The sequence below is a fragment of the Panthera pardus genome, unplaced genomic scaffold (assembly GCF_024362965.1).
Source record: "Panthera pardus isolate Hobbes unplaced genomic scaffold, ASM2436296v1 HiC_scaffold_6, whole genome shotgun sequence".
In the NCBI taxonomy this organism is placed as follows: Eukaryota; Metazoa; Chordata; class Mammalia; order Carnivora; family Felidae; genus Panthera; species Panthera pardus.
Window position 1 is genome coordinate 12,113,680 of NW_026526991.1, and position 27,614 is coordinate 12,141,293.

The 27,614-nt window shown below is 48.2% G+C and overlaps 1 protein-coding gene across 1 annotated transcript in view; it reads right to left on the minus strand.

The window, feature by feature from the left end:
* The window catches only part of APOL5 (apolipoprotein L5), a 28,185-nt gene extending 3,082 nt beyond the window's left edge, over positions 1-25,103 (minus strand). The window contains 3 exon segments of the mRNA XM_019446333.2: positions 7,386-7,695; positions 7,697-8,234; positions 25,049-25,103. Coding sequence (XP_019301878.2) covers positions 7,386-7,695; positions 7,697-8,234; positions 25,049-25,103 — 903 coding nt within the window.
* Between the last annotated feature and the right edge of the window lie 2,511 nt (positions 25,104-27,614).

The following is a 27,614-nucleotide window of genomic DNA, read 5'->3' on the forward strand; positions in this document are numbered from 1 at the left end:
CAGGCTCCGAGCTGTCAGCACAGAGCCCGACGCGGGGCTCGAACCCACGAACCGTGTGATCACGACTGGAGCCGAAGTCGGATGCTTAACCGACTGAGCCAGCCAGGCGCCCCTTGATATTTGAGGTGTCGCAGACCGCCTGGCCTCTGTCACGGCTTCTCAAGTCTGCCATTATCGCGGGAAAGAAACCAGGGGCTCTCCCCAAACAAAGGGGGGTGTGGCTGTGCTCCAATGAAAATTTACAAAGACAAGTGGTGAACCAGATTTGGCCCCTGGGCGATCATTTGCTGACTCTTGCCTTAGACCAACCCCAAGGCTCCAGAAATCTCCGGAAGAGTGTAGGTCAGTGCATGTGAAAATTCTCCCACCAAGCACAGGCTGAATATAAATGCTAATCTGGGCGTGTGCACCCAAGTGTAAACGATGTGAAATCTCCACATAATGTTTAAAAGTAAGTGATGTCAGGATTGGCTCACTCGAAGTTAAAATGCCTCCAGCCTACAAACGCAGACATGTACAAATTCCAGCCCAACTGTTCCTTAATGGTCTGACCTTGAAAAAGTCGCTTTGTCTCTCTAAGCCCCCTTTCCTAACTGGGACACTTTTTAGTGTTTTATTTTGAGAGACAGAGAGAGAGAGAGAGAGGCAGAGAGGGAGGGAGAGAGAGAATCCCAAGCGGGTTCTGCGCTAACACCGGGTCTGATGCGGAGCTCAGATTCACAAACCTTGAGATCGTGACCTGAGCCGAAATCAAGAGTCGGACGCTTAGCCGACTGAGCCACCCAGGCGCCCCTTTTATTTTTTTTTTTAATTTTTTTTTTCAACATTTTTTTTATTTATTTTTGGGACAGAGAGAGACAGAGCATGAACGGGGGAGGGGCAGAGAGAGAGGGAGACACAGAATCTGAAACAGGCTCCAGGCTCCGAGCCATCAGCCCAGAGCCTGACGCGGGGCTCGAACTCACGGACCGCGAGATCGTGACCTGGCTGAAGTCGGACGCTTAACCGACTGCGCCACCCAGGCGCCCCCCAGGCGCCCCTTTTAATTGGGACACTTAACCAAGGCAGCGTAGGGCAGTGGTTAAGAGCAAGGCATCGAGGCTCAAGAGGGTTCGGAGTTCCATCCCTGAGCGGCCGCCTGCTAACTGGTCGACCTCGCACAATTTAATGTCTCTGTGCATTAGATTCCTCACCTGTAAATTGGAGATAAATGTACATAGTGGCGGTGAGGGGGGGGGGGCCTCAAGGATGAAGTAGGACAGTATTTATAGAGTACTCAGCACAGTGTTTACAAAGTACTAAGCAGTAACTATGGGCTATTTAGCACAATTCCCGGTGCATCATAAACCGTATTTCCTCATTTCTTTTTTGAGAGGGGAGAGGGACAAGAATCAAGGAGAGTCTGGATGTGCACGAGGATTCCTCAGGCTGGGAAGATTCGAATGACCCTTATTGCTGATAGGGAATAGCACTGAAGATTCCCCACGGCGACAGTCTCTTAAAATATGTGTGAAAGGGGCACCTGGGTGGCTCAGTTGGTCAAGCGTCTGACTTCGGTTCAGGTCATGGTCTTGCGGTCTGTGAGTTCGAGCCCCGCGTCGGGCTCTGTGCTGACAGCTCAGAGCCCAGAGCCTGTTTCAGATTCTGTGTCTCCCTCTCTCTCTGCCCCTCCCCTGTTCATGCTCTGTCTCTTTCTGTCTCAAAAATAAATAAACATTAAAAAAAAATTTTTTTTTTAAATGCTACTTCTTTTCTTGACCTCCACTCCCTGCTTCCCCACCTCCCCCCACAGTGATTTCCCCAGTTTCCTGGAAGGTTCTCCAGAAAATCTCAAAAGCTTTGTCTATACTTGTCTCCGATTTCTTTCCCCCTTCTCTTAAACCCTCTCCAGTCAAGCTTTCATCGCCACTCTGCCATAACTGCTCTTGTCAAGGCCACCGATGGGCTCCACGCTGCCAAATCAGATCAGGGCTCAAACCTCATCGTCCTCGAGGCTTTCTTCCCTGGGCTCCCAGGACACCCCACTCCCGGCTCCCCTCCCCGCCTCGGTGGCTGCTCCTTCTCTGTCTCCTTCGATGATTCCTCCACTTCTCCCCATCCTCTTCAAGCCAGCGTGACCCAAGGCACTGACCTTGTACATCTGCTCTTTCGTACGTACACGCACATCCTTGACGACCCGGTCCGCTCTTGTGATTTTAAATATCAGTTATTTACAAATTTGTGTCTCTCACCAGTTTGGTGTTGGAGATCCGGCGTCTTGAGTCTAGACACACAGGTCTCACCATCTACTCAACACCTCCATTTGCTTGGCTGTTGGGTATCTCGAACTTCGCCATGTCCAAACTGAGCAACTTGGTCTTGCCCTACACTCCCACGGCCACACCTGTTTCGGGTAAGGACGTGTTGTTCAGGCTAACATCTGGGTATTATGGTGGTCTTCTTTTTCTCTCACAAAATGTGGGCTCTACCTTCAGAATAGGTCCAGGCTCCGACACGTCTCACCACCTCCGCGGCCACACCATTTCAAGCCACCGTCTTCTCTCCCAAGGACTGTGTCAGTCCCTGTGGTAGCCTTGCCCCTATGGTCTCTTCCCCATGCAACAGCCACAGGGATGCTGTTAAAAGCTGAGGGAGATTATGTCATCCTTCCGCTTGAACCCTCCCGATGTTTACCCATCTCACCCAGTAAAAGCCAAAATCCTACCATAGCTTATAAGACATTGGCCTCCATCTGACCTCATCTCCCTTCCCCTCTTGGTGCCCCCAAGCCATTACTCTGCTCCTGTCACGCAGCCTCCTTCCAGCTCCCTAAACCTGTCTTTGCTGTCTTTGCCTCTGTCCGGAATGCTCTTCTCCCAGATATCTTCTTGGCTGGCTCCCTCACCGCCTTCACGTCTTTGCTCAGATAAAAGCCTCCCTAAGGTTTTCCCTGATGATCTTATTTAAAATTGCGTTCTTGCCCCACCCTACACTCCCCAGCCTCCTTCCCAGATTCATCCTTCTCCTTAACATCCATTGATTTATATTATACTGTATAATTTACTTATTTCTTATGTTTCTTGTCTGCCTCTCCCACTGACTCTCTCACCACGAGACTATAAACCCCATGAAGGCAGGGATGTGTTTTGTTCACTGCTCTATCCCACTGCTTAGAAAAATGCCTTTCACTTGGTAGGTATTAAGTATCTAGATGGGTGGATGGATGAATGGATGGATGGATGGGTGGATGGGTAGATAGGTGGTGCATGGATGGTGTATGGATGGGTGTATGGATGGATGGATGGACGGATGGGTGGGTGAATGGATGGATGGACAGATGAATGGATGGGTGGATGGGTGAATGGATGGATGAGTGAATGGATGGATGGATAGATGGGGTGGATGGATGGATGGACAGATGGATAGATGAGATGGATGGATGAGATTAATGGACGAATAGGTGAGATGGATGGATGAACAGGTTGGAGACTACCTAGGAGCAATATTGTGATTTATAAGAAATATATACATTTGGTCATTCATTTGGAGGACCAAAATGTATTTTTCATTATATATTTGGTCTTCATCCACAGTTGCTGGCTTACAGCTCCCCAAACCCTTGGAATTTCCCGAGTGTTAAGAGCAATGGGTACACCTTGTGTTTTAATATTTAGTCTCGTCCTCAGTTCCTGAAAATGCTTCAGAGCCTTAAAGGTGAAACGGGTGCCTTGTTATTCACAGCATGTGGTGTGTCCGCAGGAGGTGGGCTTGGGGAAACACCTAAGGATGGGGGCTGGTTGCCAGGGAAACCAACCGTGAGTAGAGACTGATTTCCTGGGAGGGGAGAGGGGCTGAAGGTCGAATCAACCAATGGCCAAGGAATTAAACAATCGTGCCTCTGTAATGCAGCCTCCGTAAAACCCCAAAATGGAGAGGGTTCAGCGAGCTTCCAAATCGGGGGAGCCAGAACACCTCCACGGGCCACCATGTTGGGGCCCAAACTTTAGCTAGGACAGAAGCTCCTTTGTTCAGGTCCTCGCCCTACATATCTCTTCATCTGGCTGTCCATTCATATTCTTTCATTTCCTTTGTAATCAGCATAGAAGTTGGACGAGATACGCTACGTGGATATAGGGAAGGACAGGTGTCTTCCTTTCTGAACAAGCGTATTCAGGACTCCTGTCTCTTCATGGGACACCTGTTCAAAAATGGCAGTGTGAGTGTGACGCGTGGGGGGAGATCTTGGGGTGTGTCCTCGCAGAGATTACTTTCGCTCACTCCTGGTCCCTTCTTCACGGTTCCAAGAATTCTGCCCAGTGTGCTCCCATCTTAGCCAGTCTTACTGGTGGTTGGTCAACGTCTGCAAAACAGGCTCATGAATCAGTCAGGTTAGCCTAGAGTTTTCTTATGGTGGAACAGTCAAGCATTTTCTACCTTAATGTGTTGGTTACACACACACACACACACACACTCACGTTGGAGTCGGGTTCAAGAACCCAAAAGACTAGACTTCTTGGTTTTCAGCCATGGGAATGGTCTTTTAGAAAACTCATTCTCCTCCCATTATGGCTTCAGTCAGTAGTGAGGCAGAGGCTGTATTCCTTGAAGTGATTTAAGAAACTAAATTAAGTCCAGCAGGCTATGGGTTGTGGTCCTCCTTTTTAAGAAATCTAATTTTGGGGGTGCCTGGTGGCTCAGTCGGTTGGGTGGCTGACTTCAGCTCAGGTCATGATCTCGCCGTTCTGAGTTCGAGCCCTGTGTGGGGCCCTGTGCTGACAGCTTGGAGCCTGGAGCCTGCTTCGGATTCTGTCTCCCTTTCTCCCTCTGCCCTCCCCGCCTCATGCTCTCTTTCTCTCAAAAATAAATAAACATTAAAAAAAATATAAAAATGAAGGAGTTTTTTTAAAAAAAAAAAAAACTTTAATTCTAAATGCTCTGTGTAGTTACGTACAATTTGGAGAAGACACGTGCTCTAAACGTGGCCCAACCTCAGCTTAAATTAACATGCATATTTAAGTCTCCTTGGCCCCCGACCCCATCTGTACACACAGAAAATCTTATCTCTCGCACATTTCCCTTCCGTTCCGAGTAGTTCCGGAGCCCCCAGGGATTACCATGGGCCAGTGCTGGACTTCGAGCATCATTAAATTTCCCTGCCCTGAGTTTTCCTAGTTGGACACTTGTATTTTGCCTCTGCTAAACCAAGGTTCCGTGGAGGCAGCTCGACCGGCGAGGACAAAGAGGAAACGGGAGTAGTTTACTCACGTCTGTGGCAATAATTAGAATCTTCCAGAAGGTTCACCTGGGCGTCCAGCCATGCCAGGGCTGGCATGTGGCTCGCGTTCCACACCGGGCCCTTCTGTGTCTCTCGTGCGGCCGGGCCTGGAGTACTGCCGGCAAAGAGGCGCCCCGTGGGTGTCTGTGCATTGAATACAACGAGTGGCCCCTCTGGCTGGAGATGCACACAGCCGGGTGCGCGCAGGGCTCAGTGAGGTGACGCGGCAGAGACGCGAGCCCAGGATTGCACACGCGCGTAGCAGAATCAGGAGCCTACCCAGGAGTAGGTACCCCTGTCAGGGTCTCCCACAGCCCCCTGTGATCCTTGGGTGGTACCTTCCACCTCTCTTCCTTGTTAATGGCTCATCTGGGGTCTGTCCCCCTGCTGGGTCCCCAGGGCCATTAGAGCAGAGACTATGTCTTTTCTCACGACGACCTGGCTTGTACTCCATGACAGGCAAGACGCTTTCGAATACGAATCCTGGTGTCTCATAGTTTACCCCCAAATCTTCCTCTGGTTATTAAGAAGCTAGACTATATGGGGCGCCTGAGTGGCTCAGTCGGTTAAGCGTCCAGCTCTTAGGTCATGATCTCACAACTCGTGAGTTCAAGCCCTACCTCCGGCTCTTTGCTGACAGCGCGGAGCCTACTTGGGATTCTTTTTCTTACTCTCGCTCGCTGCCCCTCCCCTGCTCATCCTGTCTCTCTCAAAAGTAAATGAACGTTAAAAAAAAAAAAAAAAAAAAAAAGAAGTCAGAGGGGCTCAGTCAGTTGAGCGTCTGACTTCGGCTCAGGTCATGATCTCGCGGTTTGTGAGTTCAAGCCCCGCGTCAGGCTCTGTGCTGACAGCTCGGAGCCTGGAGCCCGCTTGGGATTCTGTGTCTCCCTCTCTCTCTGCTCCTCCCCCGCTCATGTTCTGTCTTTCTCTCTCCTTTAAAAATAAATTAAAAAACATTAAAAAGTTAAAAAAAAAAGAAGTCAGAATATGTACCCAAAGAGTAAAAGTATATTGATGCAGTAAGAACACCTCAGTCCTTAAAAGCAAAGTTTCCCAAACTTGGCTGTAGAACGGAATTATTTGGGGATCCTGCAACACCTCCCGCCCCAGTCCAGGTCATACCCCAGATCAATTCAATCCCAGTCCCTAAGAGCAAGCGGGACTCACCTGCTCATCAGTATTTGTCACAGCTTCCCAGGCACTTGCAACATGCAGACAAGTTTGGGAACACTCCCTTCAGCCCTCGGACCCTGTCGCGACCTCAGCTGATTAAAATCTAAGGGGCCACCTGGGTGGCTCAGCCACTTGAGCGTCTGACTCTTGATTTCAGCTCAGGTCATGATCCCAGGGTTGTGGGATCGAGCCCTGCATTGGACTCCATGCTGAGCGTGGAGCCTACTTGAGATTCTCTCTCTCCTCTCTCTCTCTCTCTCTGCCCCTTCCCTGCTCACACCCTATCTCTAAAATAAAAAAAAAATAAATTTAAATTTAAAAAAGTAAAATAGAAACTGTGAATGAATGAATGAATTCATGAGCCTTCACACCTTCGGCAAAGGCTTGTGTGTCCCTTGTCAGGGTCTCAGTCAGTGGCTTTGCTACCCAGTCTTATTTCATACTCTCTGTAAAATTAAAGAGGAGTTTTTGAAATTCTCCTCTATGTGGTAGTTTTCACTTCTGTTTTTAAAGCTAGATATTGAACATCCCCAAATAAGAGAGGCTAGAGCTATCAACCGTTTTTTTCAAATAAAAATCCTTTCCCAACTCATTTGGAATGCCACCTCAGGTCGTCCAACACAGGTTTGTGGCACCCTTATGGCGTGCCAGGTGCTGCGGGAGGCTGGGGACCCATCCCTGCCCTCCCAGAGGGTGCATCGTACGGGAAGACGGACGGGGAATACCTACGTGAAATATGTGATTTCTAAAGCATGTGCTCAGCGCCTTGAGAGAAAACAGTGGGCTTCTGGAAAGAGGAGGGGCCTAATTTAGGTGAGGGGCGTGGGCAAAGTCCTCTCTCTGAAGAAAGGACAGTTCTGATCATGTATTTGTGTATGCGTCTACCGACCCAGCATTCGCCTCCTGGGAGGCTCTAGGAAGACAGGGACCACATCTGCCTTCCGCACCCCCTTCCTACCTCCTCCTTCAGGAACGGGCTTCTCCGGCAGCCCCGCCCCTGGATGGTCAGCTTGTGGTGCCGGGTGAGCTGCCTCAGCTCCTGCTCCGGCTCCTTGGCCAGTGTCCTCAGTGCCTCGGCTGTCTCTGCCCTCGCCCCCTCCTCCAGGTGCTTCCGGCTCTGCAGGAGCCTTTGCACGTCTTGCAAAAGTGACAAGCCAGCCCCAGCAGCACCCGGCATCCGGACACCTTTGCTCATGGACAGGACTGAGCCTTCAGCTGCTCTCTGCAGCCCTCCGGCCCTCCAGAAGGGGAGACAGCTTACGGCCGTATTGACCTATAGCCATGAAGCCAGAGTTGGCTTTGGCCATCTGGGAGGCATGAAGTCCCTTGACCTTCTTGATGAGTCTGACACACCTATCAATGCACACAACACTGATTTCAGACAGCCTTATTTCTTCAAAAGCTTTGTACTCCGTCGTTGTTTCCATAGGCACCAGTCTGCTGGCTCTTTCTCTGGCTGCCATATTGCTTCTATTTTCTAAGACACTCGTCAACATGTTGGTGACAGCAGCGACTGCCCCCAGGCCCAGCCCCACCGCTGAGAGCATCAGACTCCCCCCTACTGTCACGGGTACCAGGGCCAAACCCAAGATGCTTAAGACGCCAGAGAGGGCGTCTGAGGCACCGGCCACCAGGCTGGTCTTGGCGAGCATCTTATGGGTCACGTCCACTTGGTCGGCAATAGCGTGCAGCTCTCTGATGCTCTTTTCCAGCTTATATTTCTGCAAAGGGAAACAGAAAAGAAACACTTTTTCCTCCTCGGATAGGTTTCCTGGCACAGATGCTTCCTTATACCGTGTCAGCTCTTCTGTCAGGATGTACAGTTTGTATCACTTGGTTCGTTTTCCAACTCTAGAGCAGGCTCAGCAGTAAGCTACAAACTTCTGCTAATCGGAGTTCTCTAACACATTCAGGGAGCAGGGCCCTGAAAATCAAGGTACAAGTGGGGAGCGACGTGACTGGGGACCCCGGGGACCCCGGGGACCGTGTGTTTATAGCAGGAGACACGGTTCAAGCGATCGTGCTGTGCGTCCAGAACGGCTTCCCAGTCCATTCACCCGTGGACAGCTCGCTTTCTTCTGCCCATAATGGAGACTGATGTGATGAATAAAATGTATCCTGAAAACATTGACTGACTTCTGTAATCTTTTCTTAATGAATATATATATATATACATATTCATATATATATATGAATATGTATGTATATGTATATGTATATATGCATACATATAAAACTTAAACACTAATAACAGATTGCAAACAATTCTATCCAGGAAAATAAGAGTCCTAACAGCCTATATAGAGAGGAGGTGGCTTGATTTTCTTTTTTGATGTTAAAAGGGGATCTACTGGGAAATTGTGGTTGCTTCTGGACAAAAGAGCCAGGCAGCTGGGAAAAGGTTTGAGGGAGATTTACTTTTAACCTTTGCCCTTCTGTTCCTTTTGAGTTTTGTATCGTGTGTGGGTAATCGAATTATTTCAGGAAATTAATCGAATAGCCTATACTTCCAAAGAAAAGGAGAGAGAACCTTCAGTGAGACCCTGATTGTAATGTAATATCTTCCATAGAGGAGGGCCAATGGTGTACTATCTGTCTTGCCAGCGTTGTGTTATTTGGGGAACGTGGTCGCACCCCGACACAGAAGCTTCTGCTCTGTTCGCTCACGAACAGGCAAGGAGGAGAAGCATGTAATCCTAAGAAAAAGTGGTGGAGAAGAAAGAAAATGTCCCGCTGAGAAAATTCTCTCCATTAACTCAAATTTTCCCTATGCTTTGGAGACGAGACTGCCGTCATTCAATTTTCCCGTGGAATCCCTTTGGTCCAGCTCCTGGAACACCAGAGTTTGGCAGGGTCTTTGAGAATATCCCCGTTCTAAGTGAAATTATCGGATAGGATCGGGAGCTTCCCAAGGGGACCCTGCTGGACGGTGCAGGATGCTGTAATCGGCCTCTTGTGGCACGTAACAGAATCTGACTCGTATGACCCCTGGGTTTGTTCCTGTCTGTCTACAACAGATTGGGCACGGGTTTAAGGAATACCGTAAGCAATACTGGAGAGGAGGTGTTTGGGAAAGAAGGCAGGGCTCGTGGAAAAACTATACTGAGGCCAAGCAGCCCCAAGGCCTCCATAAAGAGACCCTTGACAATCTCTTTGCTCCTTGGGCAAAGCCTCAGGTAGACCAGCCAAGTGACCCTTGCCCAGGGAAGCGGGAGGGGCCTTTGGACATCCTTCCCCGTCACGACATCACTCTCGAAAAAAAGGCTTGCTCACAGGTGCCTGGGTGACTCAGTCGGTTAAGCGTCTGACTTTGGCTCAGGTCATGATCTCACAGTTGGTGAGATCGGGCCCCGCATCGGGCTCTGTGTTGCCAGCACCGTGCTTGCTTTGGATCGTCTGTCTCCCCCTCTCGCTGCCCCTCCCCCGCCGGTTCTCACTTTCAAAATAAATACACTTAAAAACACAAAGAAGCGAATCTTGAGGACAGATCACAAAAAAACAAAATAAAAATAAATTAAAAAAAAAAAGGCTTGCTCGGAGTTTTCTTTGGGACGTCTCTGTATGCCTAGGAGTCCAGCCCCCCTCTAGCCTGTCTTAGATCTATAGGGTGTTCGTGGAAGGCTCCCCAGATCATCCGTCCATAGAGGGCAAAGGCGTCCACGCCCCTGCCGTTACTGGAAGGACGTCCAGACCATGTTCACACTATTTCGACACACGTGTAGGCTACATCGGCCTGTGATGTCCTCTGCAGGCCTGACACGGAAGGAAAGCGGCCACCTGCCTCATTTGCTCCCTCAGTCACAGAGGAGAAGGCTGGCCCAAGGGCGAGGTGACCTTCCCTACATGACAACCCAGTTTGTGATGGAATTAGGGTAAGAACCCGGGACTCCAGTTTTCCAGAAGCTTCTGGCCGGCCCCACCTGCCGGTCGAGACTACTATTCTCCTAAGAAAGAGAAAACCATCTCTCTGTCCGGGCACCGTGCAAGTGACCTAATTAACTTTGGTCCGAGCGGGGTTTCTCAGCCAGCAGCCCATGGGAAGGACTCTGTTCTGAGCCGCTTCAGTGAGGTGCTGTGAGGTGGGGTCGAAAGAGCAGAAGAGGGACGGACAGGTGGAGGGAGGCTGGGCCAAGTTTTGTGAGGATGTGTAAATCCTCCTCCCCAGCCCCCCGTTTCTGCACATTTCCGGTTGCAAAGGGAGGTAACGCGTGATGAACACTTCAGCCCACTTAGTTGGAACACATCTGTGCGTTGCCTACTGTGAGGCTGATGACAGCCTAGCGACGGAATTTGGATATTAACAATCAGATTTCCTGCCCTCGTGCAAATGTCCTGAGTGTCAGGTCTGTGCCCGACGCTGTTCTAGAGGCTGGGATTATGGCGCTGAGTACGGCAGCCCAAACCCCTGCCCTCCCAGAATGCACATTCTGGGGATTCCCTGCCCGCCAACCCCCTGCCCCCGCCCCCGACACATCCCTGTTCTAGGATTACCTGTCCAAACCACTCCTGTCCCCCAGCCTTCCCAGGCCTCTGGGTGAAAGAGTATGCATCGCGTGCTCATCTTGTCCCGGAGATATTTACTGATGTGCCCGCAAAAGGGACTATCTAGTTATAATTGGGGGGATAAGAAAAACAAAGTTAGAAGACATCAAAAATCTTAACGTCTATGGGGCGCCTGGATGGCTCAGTCGGTTAAGCATCCGACTCTTGATTTCAGCTCAGGTCATGATTTCATAGTTTGTGGGATTTGTGGGATCGAGCCCTGCGTCAGGCTCAGCGTGGAGGGTAGAGCTTGCTTGGGGCTCTCTGTCTCTCCTTCTCTCTCTGCCCCTCCCCCACTGATTCTCTCTCTCTCTCTCTCTCTCTCTCTCTCTCTCTCTCCTTGTCTCTCAAAATAAATAAACTTTAAAAAATCTTAACATCTCAAAAATTTCATAGCTTATTGGCCTAAGGATTTTGACCAAACAATTAAACTCTGATAATACCTACGGCTAGCTAGAAGGTAGTAAAACAGGCGATTTCTCAGGTTTCTGGTGGCAAAGCAGGTTGGCCAAAGACTTAGGAAATCGTGATCTTAACAGATGAAGTCACCAAGCCTTCTGATAATCATCCAATAAGCCAACGACAGGCACAAGATGGTCAAGGTCATGTTATTTATGTCACTGTAAATTTGAAGGCAAGGCAGAGACCATTCTGTCCAACCCTCTACCATCTACAGTCCCGGCAGGATTGTCCAGTCTCTGCTGAAGCCTCCGCAGAGATGAGTCCATTGGCTGGCTGGTTGTTTCAACCAGGCAGGTGAGGGTGACAGGTGTCACTCCAAAAGATGCCGCTTTGGGATACTGATTGATTGGAGCTGAAGGCACTTGAAATACAAAGGCAGGAAGAGGCTTTCTCTGAACTCCCCTCTTCTGCCTAAAGACATATCCCAAGAGAGGTGCTCTGATGTCTTAGATGCCCCCTGGGGGTGTCCACAGCCTCTTGTCACAGGAGACTGGAGGTCGATACCACACCCAGACCCACTTTGTCACAAGCTATCATACCTCCTGCCTGTTCTTCTAAGGGCCCATTCGTCTTTCTTGGAAAGCATTTATTTCCCCCTAAGAGGCCTACCCCCCCTTTTTCCTATTAAATTGGTATTTAAGGGGGGTCTGGGTGGCTCAGTAGGTTAAGTGTCTGACTCTTAGTTTCAGCTCAGGTCATGATCTCATGGTTTTGTGAGTTCAAGCCCCGTTTCAGGCTCTGTGCTGACAGCATGGAGACTGCTTGGGATTCTGTGTCTCCCTCTCTCTCTGCCCCTTCCCTGCTCACGCTCTTTCTCTCTCTCTCTCAAAAATAAATAAATAGGGACGTCTGGGTGGCTCTGTCGCTTAAGCGTCCGACTTCAGCTCAGGTCATGATCTCGCCATTGGTGGGTTCGAGCCCCACGTCGGGCTCTGTGCTGACATCTCGGAGCCTGGAGCCTGCTTCGGATTCCGTGTCTCCCTCTCTCTCTGCCCCTCTGCCGCTTGTGCCCTGTCTCTCTCTCTCTCTCTCTCAAAAATAAACATTAAAAAAATGAAAAATAAATAAATAAAAATTTAAAAAAATTGGCATTTAAGACTGAATTCTCAGCCGCCTTGGGGAATCATTTTCCCCCTCAGCCACTCCCCACGTGCACGTGAGGCCACGCACGTTCACTTTTCTCTCGTCAGTCTTTTATGACAGGGCCTCAGGCTAAGAACGCAGAAGGGTAGAGGGACAATGAGCGTCCCCCCTGCACGGGCAGCGCGGCACACTGGCCCCCGTTTAAAGACGCTTCCGTCGCGGCTTTTTCTCTTGCTCAAAAATCGCTTGAGATGCAGCCTCCGTGTACTTGGACACAAAACACCCCCACGGCTGCAACAGAACCATCGACTTGGCTCACCCACTTCCGGTTAGCTTCAAGGGCATGTCCTTTTCCACGGGCTTTGGATAACGTATCGCCGCCGTGTGTGCTGGCTTTAAACCGTAATATTACGCGACAAGCCTTTTCCATAGCGCTCCTCCGCGCTGCGTGGCGAGAGGGGGCCGCACCTCGTGGCCCATCGAGGTTGCCGTGGTCTCGTCACCCCTATGAGTCCGCCTGTGTGTAATGGCACCAAGCCCGTCCTGTTTGCAGCGGCGGCTCTGGCCGGCGGCCGGGGCCGGTGACGGGCTCCCGTGTCCCCCTCTGCTTCCTGGCTTCCTGCGGTTCTGGGTGTGAGGGCGCACACGCAGGGGCCGGGAGCTCCTCGTGATTCTCGTTATACTTCACGAAGGCAGTTATCTGCTGTCGTAGTATGTGCAGATACAGGCCACTGAGGAGGGCTCAGGACATACCCCTGCTTAAATCCGAGGATCTGCTACGTTCCTATCCCATGGCACGGGGTGGCACCCCCGTGGCCCGGTGTGAGCTCCTTGAAGCGAGATTTGTTACTTCTTGGTCAGGCTGGCATTGTTTCCCGGTTACTTCAAATTGTTTTCATGCTATTGTGAATAGTATCTTTTAACGTGTGTGTGTGTGTGTGTGTGTGTGTGTGTGTGTGTTTAAGTAGTCTTGATGCCCAGTGCAGAGAGCCCACCGCAGAGCCTGACCTCACGACCCTGAGATCAAGACCTGAGCTGAGATCGAGTCAGACGCGCAACCGACAGAGCCACCCAGGCGCCCCTAATGTTGTGTTTTCTAACCTGCTTTGTTGCTCAACGGAGATATTCATCTTTAATACTCCTCTGGGCTTCACTGAAGTTTTACTAATTATAATAGTTGTCGAATGAATGCTTCGTGAATACATAATGCTGGGTTTCTTTCTTATTTTTTTTTTTTTAAGACTCATATTCCTTATTTTGGATCTATGCCTTATTGGGTTAGTTTGAAATCTTAAATTACTTAATTTTATGGATCCTAGTATTTCACTGTTGGCAGCTGGCTTACAAAAACCACTGTTCATCGTGATAAGGTGTGTGTTTTATTCCTATATTTCAATATTTTTCTCAGGATTAGGTGCTGAATTTTCAGACTCTAATGAGATGATCATAATTTTCCTTTTTTCTTTATCCCATGAATAAGGTGTATTGTGTGCGTAAATTTCCATATGTCGAATTGTCCTTCTGTTCCGTGAAGAACCCAACTTGGTCATTGCAGGGTTTTGTATCAGTCTATTATAGATTTACATTCCCTACTGTATTCAATATGTCCATCTCAGAGTCATAAATATTGAGCTATGGTTTCCCTTCCAGGTAATCAAGGCTTATTATCAGTGTTATATTCACATCGTAGAATATGCTCAATTGCATGCTGTGATTTCTGTCTCTGGGGCAATTTATATGACGTGAGAATTGCTTGTTTTCTGGAAGCTTGAAAGAATCTGCAGATTTTCTTGTTTGCCACATCTTCATCAGGATGCTTTTGATTTTTTTTTTAAGTTTATTTATTTTTGAGAGAAAGAGAGTGCACACACACGCAAATAGGGGAGAGGGAGAGAGGAAGAATCCCAAGCAGACTCCGTGCTGTCTGCGCAGAGCCAGACGTGGGTTTCTATCTCATGAACTGTGAGGTCTTGACCTGAGCTGAAATCAAGAGCCAGATGCTTAGCTGACTGAGCCACCCAGGCACCCCTAGAAGCTTTTCATTTTTAAAGGTTTTTAATGCGATTGACAAATGTTTCTCTTTCCTGTGCCTGAAACCTGGCCCCAGCCCTCGCCCACACCTCCTCTTTTTTGAAGACTTAAAGGGTCATAACAAAATCCTAGCTATTTCAAACTGCACTTGTCCTCATTTTCTATAAACAGGTATTTCTCGTGTTCTTCGAAAAGACTTTCACAGGGGAAGAAGTACAATGGCCAATGGACACATGTAAAGATGCTTAACATCATTAGCAGCCCCCAAAATGAATATCTAGACCACAGCAAGATCTCATTGACCATCTCATTGACCACTTTGGCAAAAGTGAAACGAATAAAAGCATCCCGTGTTGCTGAGAAAGAGAGAGGGGAATGTGTATTCTCAGGCACTTGGTTGGAGCACAAAGTGATAGAACTTTTGGAAGGACGATTTGGAGTCCTCAAAACACAGAACGTGCACATGCTGAGGCTCCCATCCCCCCTCTAGAAATTCACCCCACGCAAACACAACAGCACGTAGTGCCTTGAGGTGGTCAAGAGAAATGGAAACAATTTGCAATACCCCTGGAGGGGGACTGTTCCCATGAAAACACACCAATATGAAAGAAAGACTTATGGACACAAAGAAGAATGAAACCAATCTACACGAACCGACCTGGAAGGAAGACCCAGAATGCGTTAAGTTAAAAAAAAAAATTGAAGAACATAATCTCGATTTTTAAAAAGATTGTATATGCAGTGGTCTAGGACCACGGGGGGATTTCTGGGTGGAGTTACACCCAGCGGTGAGCAGGCTCAGCCCGGGGGAGAGACGCTTAGGGGACAAACGACCCACACCTGTACCTTCCCCTCATCTGTCTTACCGAAACGTGCTGCAGAAATCACATGCTGCTTTCACAACGAAAACCAGTGAACTAAAAACAACTTCATAAAGAGGCATCTTTATTCCTCACCCCCCTGGTCACGATAAACTCGCCAGCTCGCTTTGGTAAAGGCATTTAGCACAGGCAATACCGCCGGGCACATGCCAAGGCGAGCAAGAGTCCGGCGAATTAACGTCGTTAAGTGTCAATATTGTCATCTTTTAAAAAACTCCACACGTGACAAGCGTTCCTAACCTGTTGTGCTGACCTTTCGGGTCCTTTTCATTCCAGGATATCTCTCGTATGCAGAACAGTATTCAAATCGGGCTGAGAGTCGCCGGGGTCGGTGGGGCTCACGCAGGTGTCATATCGTGATCTGGATATGTATTCTGATTTGGGGTTTATAAAATATCGTCCCTGTGGCTAAGGGGCCCTGGATGCGGTTGGTCAAATTGTGAGACGGGTGTGAGCCAGATTGTGCGGGAAATAGGGTAGGAATGAGACCTTAGACCCTCACCTTCGCTTTAGGAACTGGGATCACACACACTCAGGGCCCCGAGTCACTTGCCAATCTCCCGCATCTTCCATTATAGGTTGAGAGAGGGCGCTGTAGTCAGAGGAATCTACTGAGAAAAGGGGGGTGTTACCTGGGTAGATTCCAGGTGATGGTGTAGTCATAGAGCTTCAAGGCCCCCTTTGCGCCTCTCTCTCTACAGGTGACAACAGGTCTTGAGCCAGAAGAGACATAGTTTCACCTCCTAAAGAAGAAAACAGAGCCCACAGTCAGGTTGGGGGCGGGGAGGGTGGCTTCACCCAGAGCTGAGACCCAGTGAGTCAGACCTAGGAATTGGTAAACATGGAATCTATGGAAGGCGGTGAGCCTAGAAGCGGGGAGAGAGCCAAGAATAGAACCCTGGCAAGTGCCAATATTATAGAGGAAATTGGGGAATGAAAGGGCTCCCCTAACGACTCAGGGAGGAAGTTGCCTGAGAGATAGAAGCAGAGGGAAGGCCCCGGAACAGAGATAATGTCTCCGTTATCCTGTGATGCTGCTGGAACTTCTGGATAAATGGATGCCGGACGACTAAAGCAAGTTGTCAACTTCTCTTGGCAATTACTCAAAAGCAACAAGGAAAGGACAGAGGCATCATCTATTAGAAACCGTGAGAAACAGGTAACGTTTTTTCCCACTTTGCCAAATGCAAGAAGAATGAGCAGGGCTTTGGCAGGAAAAGGAGAGACGATGCTAGTAATTGCAAAGAAAAATGCCCCTCTTCAAGGTGAAGGGCATTCCCGAAGTGCAAAAGTAAAATCCCTTTTTAAAATGGTGAGAATAAAGTGTGCAGGTTGGCACCAAATCGGGACTGGCTCCAAGAATCAATGCACTAAATGAGGAAAGCCAGTGAGACGAGCTGAATCTGGAGGAGGCAGTTTGTCCTTGAGACAAGAGGAGAAGAGGGTCAGCGTTGTGAACAGTTTGAAAACTGCCCGATTCCCCTGCTTGGGGGAAACAGAAACAGAAACTCGTGCAGAACACCCCAGATCAGAAAGAACAGTTCTGTTGCCATAAAACACAGTCCTGACTTCTTCCTTATTTCAATCTCCCATAAATAGCTGGTCCAACAGCAAGCAACCCAAACAAGGTCTCCACAAAAAAAATATTAACCCACCAACAACAATCAACCCAACTGAAGAGCGGGTTAAGGACCTGAGCAGACATTTCTCCAAAGACGACATAAACATGGCCAATAAACTCACGAAAAGATGCTCCACATCACTCATCATCAGGGAGATGCCAACCCAAACCACAATGAGAGACCATCTCATACCTGCTAAGATACAGATTGTAAAGAGAGAGAGAGAGAGAGAGAGAGAGAGAGAGAGAGAGAGAAAATAACAAATAACAAGGGTTGGCAAGAGGGTAAAGAAACTTGTGCATTGCTAGGGTATTGAATGTAAAATGATGCAGCCAACGGGTAGGTCAGTTACCCCCCAAAATTAAAAGTAGAATTATTGTATTTCCAGAAATTCCACTGCCTGGTAGATATTCAAAAAGACCCTGAAAGCAGGGTCTCCAGCAGATATGTGTAAACCCGTGTTTACGGCAGCATTAGTCATAATAGCCAAAAGGTAGAAACAACACAATGGGTAAGTAGATAAACATAACATGTGGGATATGGAATAGATATACAAAATATACCATGAAATATGATTCAGCCTTAAGAAGGAGTGAAATTCTGCCACCTGCCACACCACAGGTGAACCTTGAAGACTTTACGCTTGGTGGAATGAGTCAGACACAAAAGACAAATGTTGTAGGATTCCATTTATATGCGGGTGCTGGAGGAGTCAAGTTCACAAAGATGGAGGGTAGAAAAGTGGCCGGCAGGAGCTGAGGGGTGGGGCGGGGGAGGGGAGGGGGGAGCAGGAATGGGGAATTAGTGCTTAATGGACACAGAGTTTCAGTGTGGGAAGATGAAAAAGTTTTGGAGATGGGTGCAAAAGAACGTACATGTACTCAATACTGCTGAAGGGTACACCTAAAAAATGATTAAAATGGTTCGGTTTATGCTGCCTATATTTTACCACAATAAAACATATATATAGGTCCAAGGTCCAAATGGAAACTGGAAAAAGAAAATCAGAAAGAAATGGCAGATAAAGAACACTCACCAGAAAGGTGTTGCCAAAAAGCTGATGAAAATTATCAACAATTCTTTTGCAATTCATTTTTTTAAAGCGAGTGAAGCGATTTCCTTTATGATACAAGAGCAAAACACGTGATCTCAGGGCTCAGGGAAGACACGGCAAAACAGGAGGCAGTTAAGAGGAAACTGGTCAAGCTTAACAAAGAAGAGAGAAGGAAAATAAAGCCATTGCAGAAATAAGTGAGATAGCAGAATTCACACAAGGGGAAAAAGACACTGTTAAAAAAGGAATAGTAATCGACGACAAAGACAAAAATGAGGTCAATGAGCAAAATGAGATGAAGACAAAGGTCTGGCAAAAAATACACGGAATAAAGGCAAAATCCAATGCATGCGAGGTGGAACTTCCAAAGAAGAATACTGAAAAGTGTGAACAGAACGAGTATTTAAAGTTAAAATTCAAGGGGCGCCTGGCTGGCTCAGTCAGTGGAATGTGCAACTCTTCATCTCGGGGTCGTGAGTTTGAGCCCCATGGGGGGCGTGGAGATTACTTAAAAATAAAATCTTTAAAAATATAAAATAAAACAAAGTTAAAATTCAAGCAATCCTTCTGGACACAAAGAAGCACACCACGTCCCAGGAAAAGTGGCCACTGAAAGGTGGTACCGGGCCACAGTCTAGCAAAGTTACCAGAATCCACATGGAACAAAGGGACCCCCGGGCCACCAAGCACATGGGTTTCAGATTTTCCATAACAACCCTCAGCACAAGAGCCATGGAGCTGTGCCTTTGCAAGCTGCTTGTGATGACTGGGGTGTGCATGTGTGTGACAATTTTGTAATGTTTGTGTCCTGGGATATAGATAGATGATAGAGACAGAGGTAGAGATAGATAGAGATAGAGATAGAGATAGAGATAGATAGAGATAGAGATAGAGATAGAGATAGAGATAGAGATAGAGATAGATTTGGATATGGATATAGATATAGATATGGATTTGGATTTGGATATGGATATAGACATAGACATTGACGTCGATATAGATATAGATATAGATTTGGATATAGATACAGATATAGATATAGATAGATTTAGATTTAGATTTGGATATAGATATAGATGATATAGATATATAGATATGGATGTGGATATGGATATAGACATAGACATTGATGTCGATACAGATATAGATATAGATTTGAACATAGATACAGATATAGATATAGATAGATTTAGATTTAGATTTAGATTTAGATTTGGATTTGGATATAGATATAGATGATATAGATATAGATATATAGATATGGATTTGGATATGGATATAGACATAGACATTGACGTCGATATAGATATAGATATAGATTTGGATATAGATATAGATATAGATATAGATATAGATATAGATATAGATAGATTTAGATTTAGATATAGATGATATAGATATAGATATATAGATATGGATTTGGATATGGATATAGACATAGACATTGATGTCGATATAAATATAGATATAGATTTGGATATAGATACAGATATAGGTATAGATATAGATATAGATAGATTTAGATTTAGATTTAGATTTAGATTTGGATATAGATATAGATGATATAGATATAGATATAGATATAGATATATAGATATGGATTTGGATATGGATATAGACATAGACATTGACGTCGATATAGATACAGATTTGGATATAGATACAGATATAGATATAGATAGATTTAGATTTAGATTTGGATATAGATATAGATGACATAGATGATATAGATATGGATATGGATATAGATATAGATATAGATATATAGATATAGATATAGATGTATAGATATGGATTTGGATATGGATATAGGCATAGAGATCGACATCGACAGACATAGATACAGATATAGATTTGGATTTAGATTTAGATTTGGATTTGGATATGGATTTAGCTATAGATATAGATATGGATACGGATATGGATTTGGATATGGAGATAGACGTAGACATTGACATCAATATAGATACAGATTTTTTGGCATGCCATCAGCTCTTAGGAACACAGAAGAAAAGCATTTTGATTCCTAATATCTTATATTTACTTTATAGAATATATCCAGAAACTGGATAAATTCTATCCTTTAGCCTCTTACCCAAAACCGACATACACATACTTTTTACAGGTTCATCGCAAGAAACACAGACGCTTCAGATACACGTCAGGAAGAGAAGACAAATCCCTTTCGATGCGGCCCCCGGGGTGATAATCAGTGTGCAAACTGATAGTTTGACAGGCAGGGTGGCTCACAAAGGACTTCACACACATTTTCGCCCCATGTGGCTTCCAACGCCCTTTGTCAGGTGAGTGAGCTTACGTTCCCCGCGTGTCACAGCCGCGGGGAGCACAGTGCCGGCAAGCGAGGTACTTACTCCGGCTCCTCTTCTTGGGCGCACAGCCGACGAGGGCGGGCTCCCCAGCTCCACAGTCGTGCCACCTTGGGCCTCTACGCGGGGTCCCATAACTGAATGAAAGGTCTCTCTAACTTTGGAACTTTAGGCAGATGATGAGATGAGATAAGATGAGATGAGATGAGATGAGGTGAGGTGGCTTTGAACCGGGTTTCCGAGGGTCCAGGGCGCAGCTGATCGCTGTCCCGCTGTCCTCCGTGTCAGCCGTCCGGGCAGCTGACAAAGAGCTCAGTAAATATACAGCCACTTATCACCAGGTTTGGGGAGGCGCCTGTTTTGGCCTTCTCAGAAAAAAAGACCTGTTGTACGAACAGCTCAAGGGAATGAGTGTATTTACCTTGGAACAGAACCATGGCCGTGGCTGGGTCCACATCCAGTCGTCCTTTACAGTCGTGGTGATCTTTCTTTCTTTCCTGTTTTTTTTTTAACGTTTATTTATTGGAGAGAGAGAGAGAGAGAGAGAGAGAGAGAGCAAGCGTGAGTGCACAAGCAGGGGAGGGGCAGAGAGAGAGGGAGACAGAATCTGAAGCAGGCTCCAGGCTCTGAGCTGTCAGCACAGAGCCCGACGCGGGGCTCGAACTCATGGAGTGTGAGATCATGACCTGAGCTGAAGTCAGACGCCCAATTGATTGAGCCACCCAGGCGCCCCAGTCGTGGGGAACGTTCTGAAGCAGGAGTGTGATCCTGAGGTTCCCCTGTAGACCAGCCCTTCTCAGACTTCAGTGTGGACACAAGTCCCCAGGAATCCGGTCCGATGGCTGGCTCAGTTTCACTCGTCTTGGACACGGTGTAAAATTCTGCATTTCTCTTGTTTTTTATTTTTTATTTTAGAGAGAGAGAGAGAGCACATAAGCAGGGGAGATGGGCAGAGGGAGAGGGAGAGAGAGAAAGAGAGAGAGAGACAGAGACACAGAGAGAGAGAGAATCTTAAGCAGGCTCCACATGCAGTGCAGAGCCCAACACGGGGCTCGATCCCACGACCCTGGGATCGTGACCTGAGCCAAAATTAAGAGTCAGGTGCTCAACCAACTGAGCCACCCAGGTGCCCCAAATTCTGCATTGCTAACCAAACTCCCAGGGAGCCCCGCTAGAGCCAGACCAAACTTGGAGTAGCCCGGAGGCAAGGAATCCTTCTCTGGGTCCCCATGGGTCTCGAGTTCAAGTTAAAGCTTTTCCCTGTGGCTTCCTGGCCCACTTGACCTGGCCCTGACTGGTTCCAGCCTCTGTTTTCACTACCGCAAGGTCGCCGGATCAACGAAAGGCCCGTATCCAGAAAAGATAACAAACTCCGGCCAATGAATAAGAAAAAGACACGTAATAGAGAAACAGGTAAGCAGCTTGACTAGGGAGCTCACAAAAGAGGGTGCTCAGTGGCCAGTAAATACGTGAAAAGCAGCTGGAACTCACTGGTGACTAGGTGCCTGCATATTAAAGACCAAATGATAGACACCTGTCCCCCAGGCTGCGGGGGTCAACACGTTCCCTGTGCCCCGTGAAGACCCACCCTTCGTGCAGAGCCCTGCCCACCTGTGCCAGGGGGCTGATGGTGCTCACAGGCCTTGCGTCTTTGGGGGAGACCGCAGGACCCTAAGAGCCAGCAGTAGTGACACGCACGGCCGCCTCATCAGTCCTAAGGCGGGACAACCAGGCAGACTTGAAGGAATCCAGGAGAGGGAGAGCCCGGGAGAGGCCCCAGGGAGATGTGCAAGCGTCCAGCAAAGGCCTCTGCTCAGTGGGGGAGGGGGGGAGGGGTCTCCACAGGGCGCCTCCCCCACCCCCAACCCAGGCTGCAGGTGCGTCCCTGGAGCTTGCTGTTCACCAACAGGGCAGTTGTGGGTCCGCTGGTCCTGGAGACTTAGGTCAGGCTGATTCTGGCCCGAGTTTCCCCTCTTGCCCTCCTGCTTCGGGGAGTCAGCTCTTATCCAAGAAAAGGTTACTTATTTGGGGGGATGGGGCAGAGTAAGTAGGGGGGGAGGAGAAGCGAGGGGAGGGGTAGAGAGTGTGCAGAGGAGTGGAAACGGGCTGTTCTCCCTGCCCCGCACCCAGGGTCCCCCCTCTGCTCCGCCCTCCCACGCTGGGTGTCCAGATCCTGCTCTTACAACACCACAGAATACATCCCCCCCCATCAGGATACCTTTTTCTCCTTGGAGCTTGGCAGATGAGACCAGCAAAACCACCTGCTAATTCCCTGACGTCATTTCCTTTTCTTCCCTTCCCACAACCTCTTTGCCCCCAGCCCTGATTTTGTGGATTGCATACAGACCCTGGCGTAAATTGCCTCGAGTTCAAAGTCAGGCTTTACCGTTTACTTGCTGTGTGGCCTTGGGTAAGTAAATCAACCTCTCTGTACCTGTGTGCTCATCTTAAAAACGGGAGAAGGACACTTCGGCGATTCGTTGAGGAGAGAAATGAGTTAACACAGGAAAGCGTGAGATAATTTCACATATTAGTGGCACTGCTTTGGTTCTGGATTTTTATTTATTTTTTAAATTTCTTTATTTTGGGGGGTTGGGGAGAGGCAGAGAGAGTCGGAAGCGGGCTGCATGCTGAGGACGGAGCCTGACTCGGGGCTCGATCCCACCACCCTGAGAACATGACCTGAGCCGAAATCAAAAGTTGGACGCTCCACCAACTGAGCCACCCCGGCACCCCGTCTGTTTTTTTTAATTATTATTGCCTTTTAAGTCCTGTCTTCCCGGCCCTGCCTCTCCCCCCTGGGCTTCCACAGAAGGAATGTGCACTGCCTGGAGCCTTCGGCCCCCACTTGCTCACAGGACGAGAAACTCCGCGCAGCCCGTCATCCTTAATCATCTTTGACGGTTCGTCGGTACGACGCTGGGACCGGCCAGTTTTCCCGGACTTTCTTCCTCCTCAGACACAGGGGGCCTCTGTGTCTACCGCACGGTGCCTGGCCAAGTAAGGAGTAGCCTTCACTCCTTTTATTACAAACTTCAGGCCTGGGCTGTGTCTAATCTCCTGTTATATGACTGGGCCAGGGGTGACCTCTGTACATTGGCCCCGGCTTGTCGTTTCCCCACCGCAGGCTGAGACCTGTTGACTCCAAAGCCCACCGGCACCAAATTCGAATTTTTACACAGCCAGTGATTTTTAAAATAGCCTGGACAAGCAGATTTTTCACCAGTTAGGGCCTGCCTGCTGTCTAGGCCCCGCGAAAGCCTCACCGGGTAGCTGTGATGACACGGGACCTTGGCGTTATGAGAGCCCAGCAGCTGCTGCCCTCGGAGTTCTCTGACTCAGAGCCCCCTGTGCCGCTGGGGTGGCTCAGAGGTGCAGCAGCCCCTCCCCTTCCTCCCAGAGCTCCCCTGCCCCCTCCCCGTCCAGGTGTGGTCCCCTGGCCAGGAGCCGCTACAGAGCAAATATTTAAAGTCGTGTCATAAACTCCAGGAGCGCCTGGGTGACTCAGTTGGTTGAGCATCAGTGTCGGCTCAGATCAGGAGCTCGTGGTTTGTGAGTTCGAACCCCGCATCTGGCTCTCTGCTGTCAGCCCGGAGCCCGCTTTGGATCCTCTGTCCCCCTCTCTCTCTGCACCTCCCCACTCACGTTCTCTCTGTCTCAAAATTAAATAAGCATTTAAAAATAAATGAAGTCATGTAATAAACCCCAAGTAAAAACTCATATTAAGCTGGAAATACAAGGAAAAACTATCAAACCAAAGGTTATCGGAAACTAACAGCAAAATCAGACTTTAACATAAAGCATAAAAGTGTAAAACACCAGAAGAATATTTTTCATAATATTGGATTGATAAAGGCCTCTCTTAGCACGACATGAACTCCAGGTACCTGAAAGGAAAATTAGTTGACTATGTCAGATTTTAAAACTAGCCAAGTTAAATAGCAAATGAGGGGCCGAAGAATGTATTTGCAGCACGTTTGATTCCCAGCTGCTAACAACTTAAATGAGCCCCAACCAGTTAATTTTATTTTACTTTATTTATTTTTCTAATGTTTATTTATTTTTGAGAGACAGAGACAGAGCATGAGCAGGGGAGGGGCAGAGAGAGAGAGAGGGAGACACAGAATCTGAAACAGGCTCCAGGCTCTGAGCTGTCAGCACAGCCTGACGCAGGGCTCGAACCCACGGATCGTGAGATCATGACCTGAGCCGAAGTTGAACGATTAACTGACTGAGTCACCTGGGTGCCCCTTATTTTTTTTAAGAGAGAGAGAGAGAGTGTGTGGAGGGGAGAGGGACAGTGGAAGAGAGAGAGAGAGAGAGAGAGAGAGAGAATATCTCAAGCAGGCTCCATGCTCAGTGCAGAGCCTGGTGTGGGGCTCGACCCCACAACCTTGGGATCATGACCCGAGCAGAAATCAAGAAGCAGACACTCAAACGACTGAGCTACGCGGGCGCCTCAAACCCCAACCAGCTGAATCGGGGAAGTAATGTATTGAAGAGCGTGAGCTGTCTCAGGACTAACGAGAGGAAACCGGTCTGGGCGCCCTGTATCTGAGACGACAGTCCCAGGATCACCTGCCGACTGGGCTGGCGAGGAGCCCCTCAGGCTGTAGCACCGATGGCATCAGTGGGGGCAGCCTCGCTGGGACCCTGCCCACTGGCGGCTGCCATCGCCGGAACGCATCCTGGGTGGATCTTAGAATTCGAAGTCTGGTGCGGGGCCCTCTGTTTGGGAGACTCTGCACCAAGAGAGGCTGGAACGAGTGTCTGATTTCCGCAGCGGACGCCAGGCTCTCCTTGCCAAGAGTGACCACGCAGGGAACTCCCCCAAACTGTCTAAGAGGCAAAAAGAATAACAACTGTCCACTGCAGTCACATCCTCCGGCTGCCCGATGTCAACGCGCACGCCCTTCAATAAGCAAATGCACGGACAACATGTTATGTGTTTTTCTTTCATACGCTGCTCTTGTCCCTCATACAAACAAAGTTCCCTCTTTTCAGAAGCTAGATCAGGACACAGCAGTTGCTGTGGCCAGCTCCAAACCCGCTTCCGGTTCCCATCCCGAGTAGAGCATCTGTCTTCTCTGTGGTTTCTAGGGAGGCTGAGAAGCCGAGTGTGTGGCTCAAGGGCCGGCCGGCCAAATGTTTTGCAAATACCCTCTGAAGGGTATTTGCAATCTGTTTCCTCTCCCTCCTCTTCTCCCTCCTTCTCCCTCCCCCTCCCCCTCCTCCTCCTCTCTCTCTCTCTCTCTCCCCCCTCCTCCTCTCCCCTCCTTTTCTCTCTCTCTCCCCATCTCCTCCTCCCCCCACCGTTCTTTCTCTCCTCCCCCACCGTCCCAGTGTGATCACTCCTGCTCTCTTAGAAATCAGAGAACTCGGTCCTGCTCAAGATAAGAAGACAAAAGATAAGTTTCCTCAACAAACAAACAAAAATGTCCAGCTCTGGTCTCATTCATTTGCCTTCGTCATCTTTAGGAATTAAGAAAGCAGAGAGTTCCCAAGTTCCCAAGTGCCTCACTCCCCCATGTTGCCTCACTCTGTTTCCTGGGGTGGGAGGAACAGACCACAGTCCCTCTCTGGTTTCGGGCCTGCTCCGTAGGAGAACCGGTCAGTGGTGATGAATCACCCGGGCTGTGGGAAGAGTCTGTTTTTGTTTCAGAATATCTCCTTAAGTCCTCTTTTTAAAAAAAAATTTTTTTTTAATGTTTATTTATTTTTGAGAGAGAGACAGGGTGTGAGAAGGGGAGGGGCATAGAGAGAGGGAGACACAGAACCCGAAGCAGGCTCCAGGCTCCGAGCCATCATCACAGAGCCCAGTGCGGGGCTTGAACCCACAAACCGTGAGATCGTGACCTGAGCCAAAGTCAGACGCTTAACTGACTGAGCCACACAGGCGCCGCCCCCTCCCCCCGCCCCCTGGCTTTTTTAAAATTTCTGAAGTCCTCATTTTTAAACGATATTTTCACAGAGGATCAAATCCTCGGTTGACGCTTATTCTCTCTCAGGACCTTGAGGCCATCATTCTAATAAAAGCAATGCTCAGTAAATACTTCACCTGTTCCCTGTACTTCCAACCCCCGACAGCTGGATAGGTCATGTGCGTAGCTCAGGCCAATGAAACGTGAGCTGAAAATACACGGATCACCTCCAGGTCAGACCCAGGGGTAAGTTTCTGGTGGTGGCAAACAATCCACACTCTCTGCAGGTGATTTGATGTGATCAGATAACACATCATTGTATCACACCACAACATCGATGTATATGCAGAAAATCCAAAAGAATCTATGGGTAGGGGCACCTGGGTGGCTCAGTCGGTTGAGCGTCTGACTTTGGCTCACGTCATGATCTCACCGTTTGTGAGTTCAAGGCCTGTGTCACGCTTTGTGCTGACAGCTCGGAGCCTAGAGCCTGCTTCGGATTCTGTGTCTCCCTCTCTCTCTGCCCCTCCCCTGCTCGCTCTGTGTCTCTCTCTCTCTCTCTCAAAAATAAATAAACATTAAAAAAACACATTTTTTTAAGTATCTACAGGTAAACCATTAGAATTAAAACTGAATTTAGTAATGTTACTGGATATAAGGTCAATATACAGAAATCAATTCTATTTCTTTATACTAAGAAACAAACAATAATGAGTGAAATAAACAATTTACAAGAACATTGGGATGCACCAAATACCTGAGGAGGCAGGCAACAAAAATGTCAAGGCCTCTACGCTGAAATTACAAAGCATTGCTGAAATAAATGAAAAGACCTAAATAAACAGGGGGGATATCAAGGATTGAAACAGTATTGTTAAGAAGTCAATTCTTTTTAAATTGATCTATAGATTCAATGTCATCCTAATAAAAATCCCAGAAGGTGTCTGGTTGAAATTGACAAGCTAATTCTAAAATTTATGTGGAGGGGCACTTGGGTGGCTTAGTCGATTAAGCGACCGACTCTTGATTTCGGCTCAGGTCATGACCTCACGTTTCGTGGGACTGAGCCCCGGAATGGGCTCTGTGCTGACAGTGTGGAGCCTGCTTGGGATTCTCTCTGTCCCTCTCTCTCTTCCCCTCCCCCACTCGTGCCCACTCTCTTTCCAGATAAATAAACTTAAAAAAATTTTTTTAAATGAAATTTACATGGAAATGCAATAGAATAATAAAGAACATCTTGAAAAAGGGCAAGTTGGAAGACTCA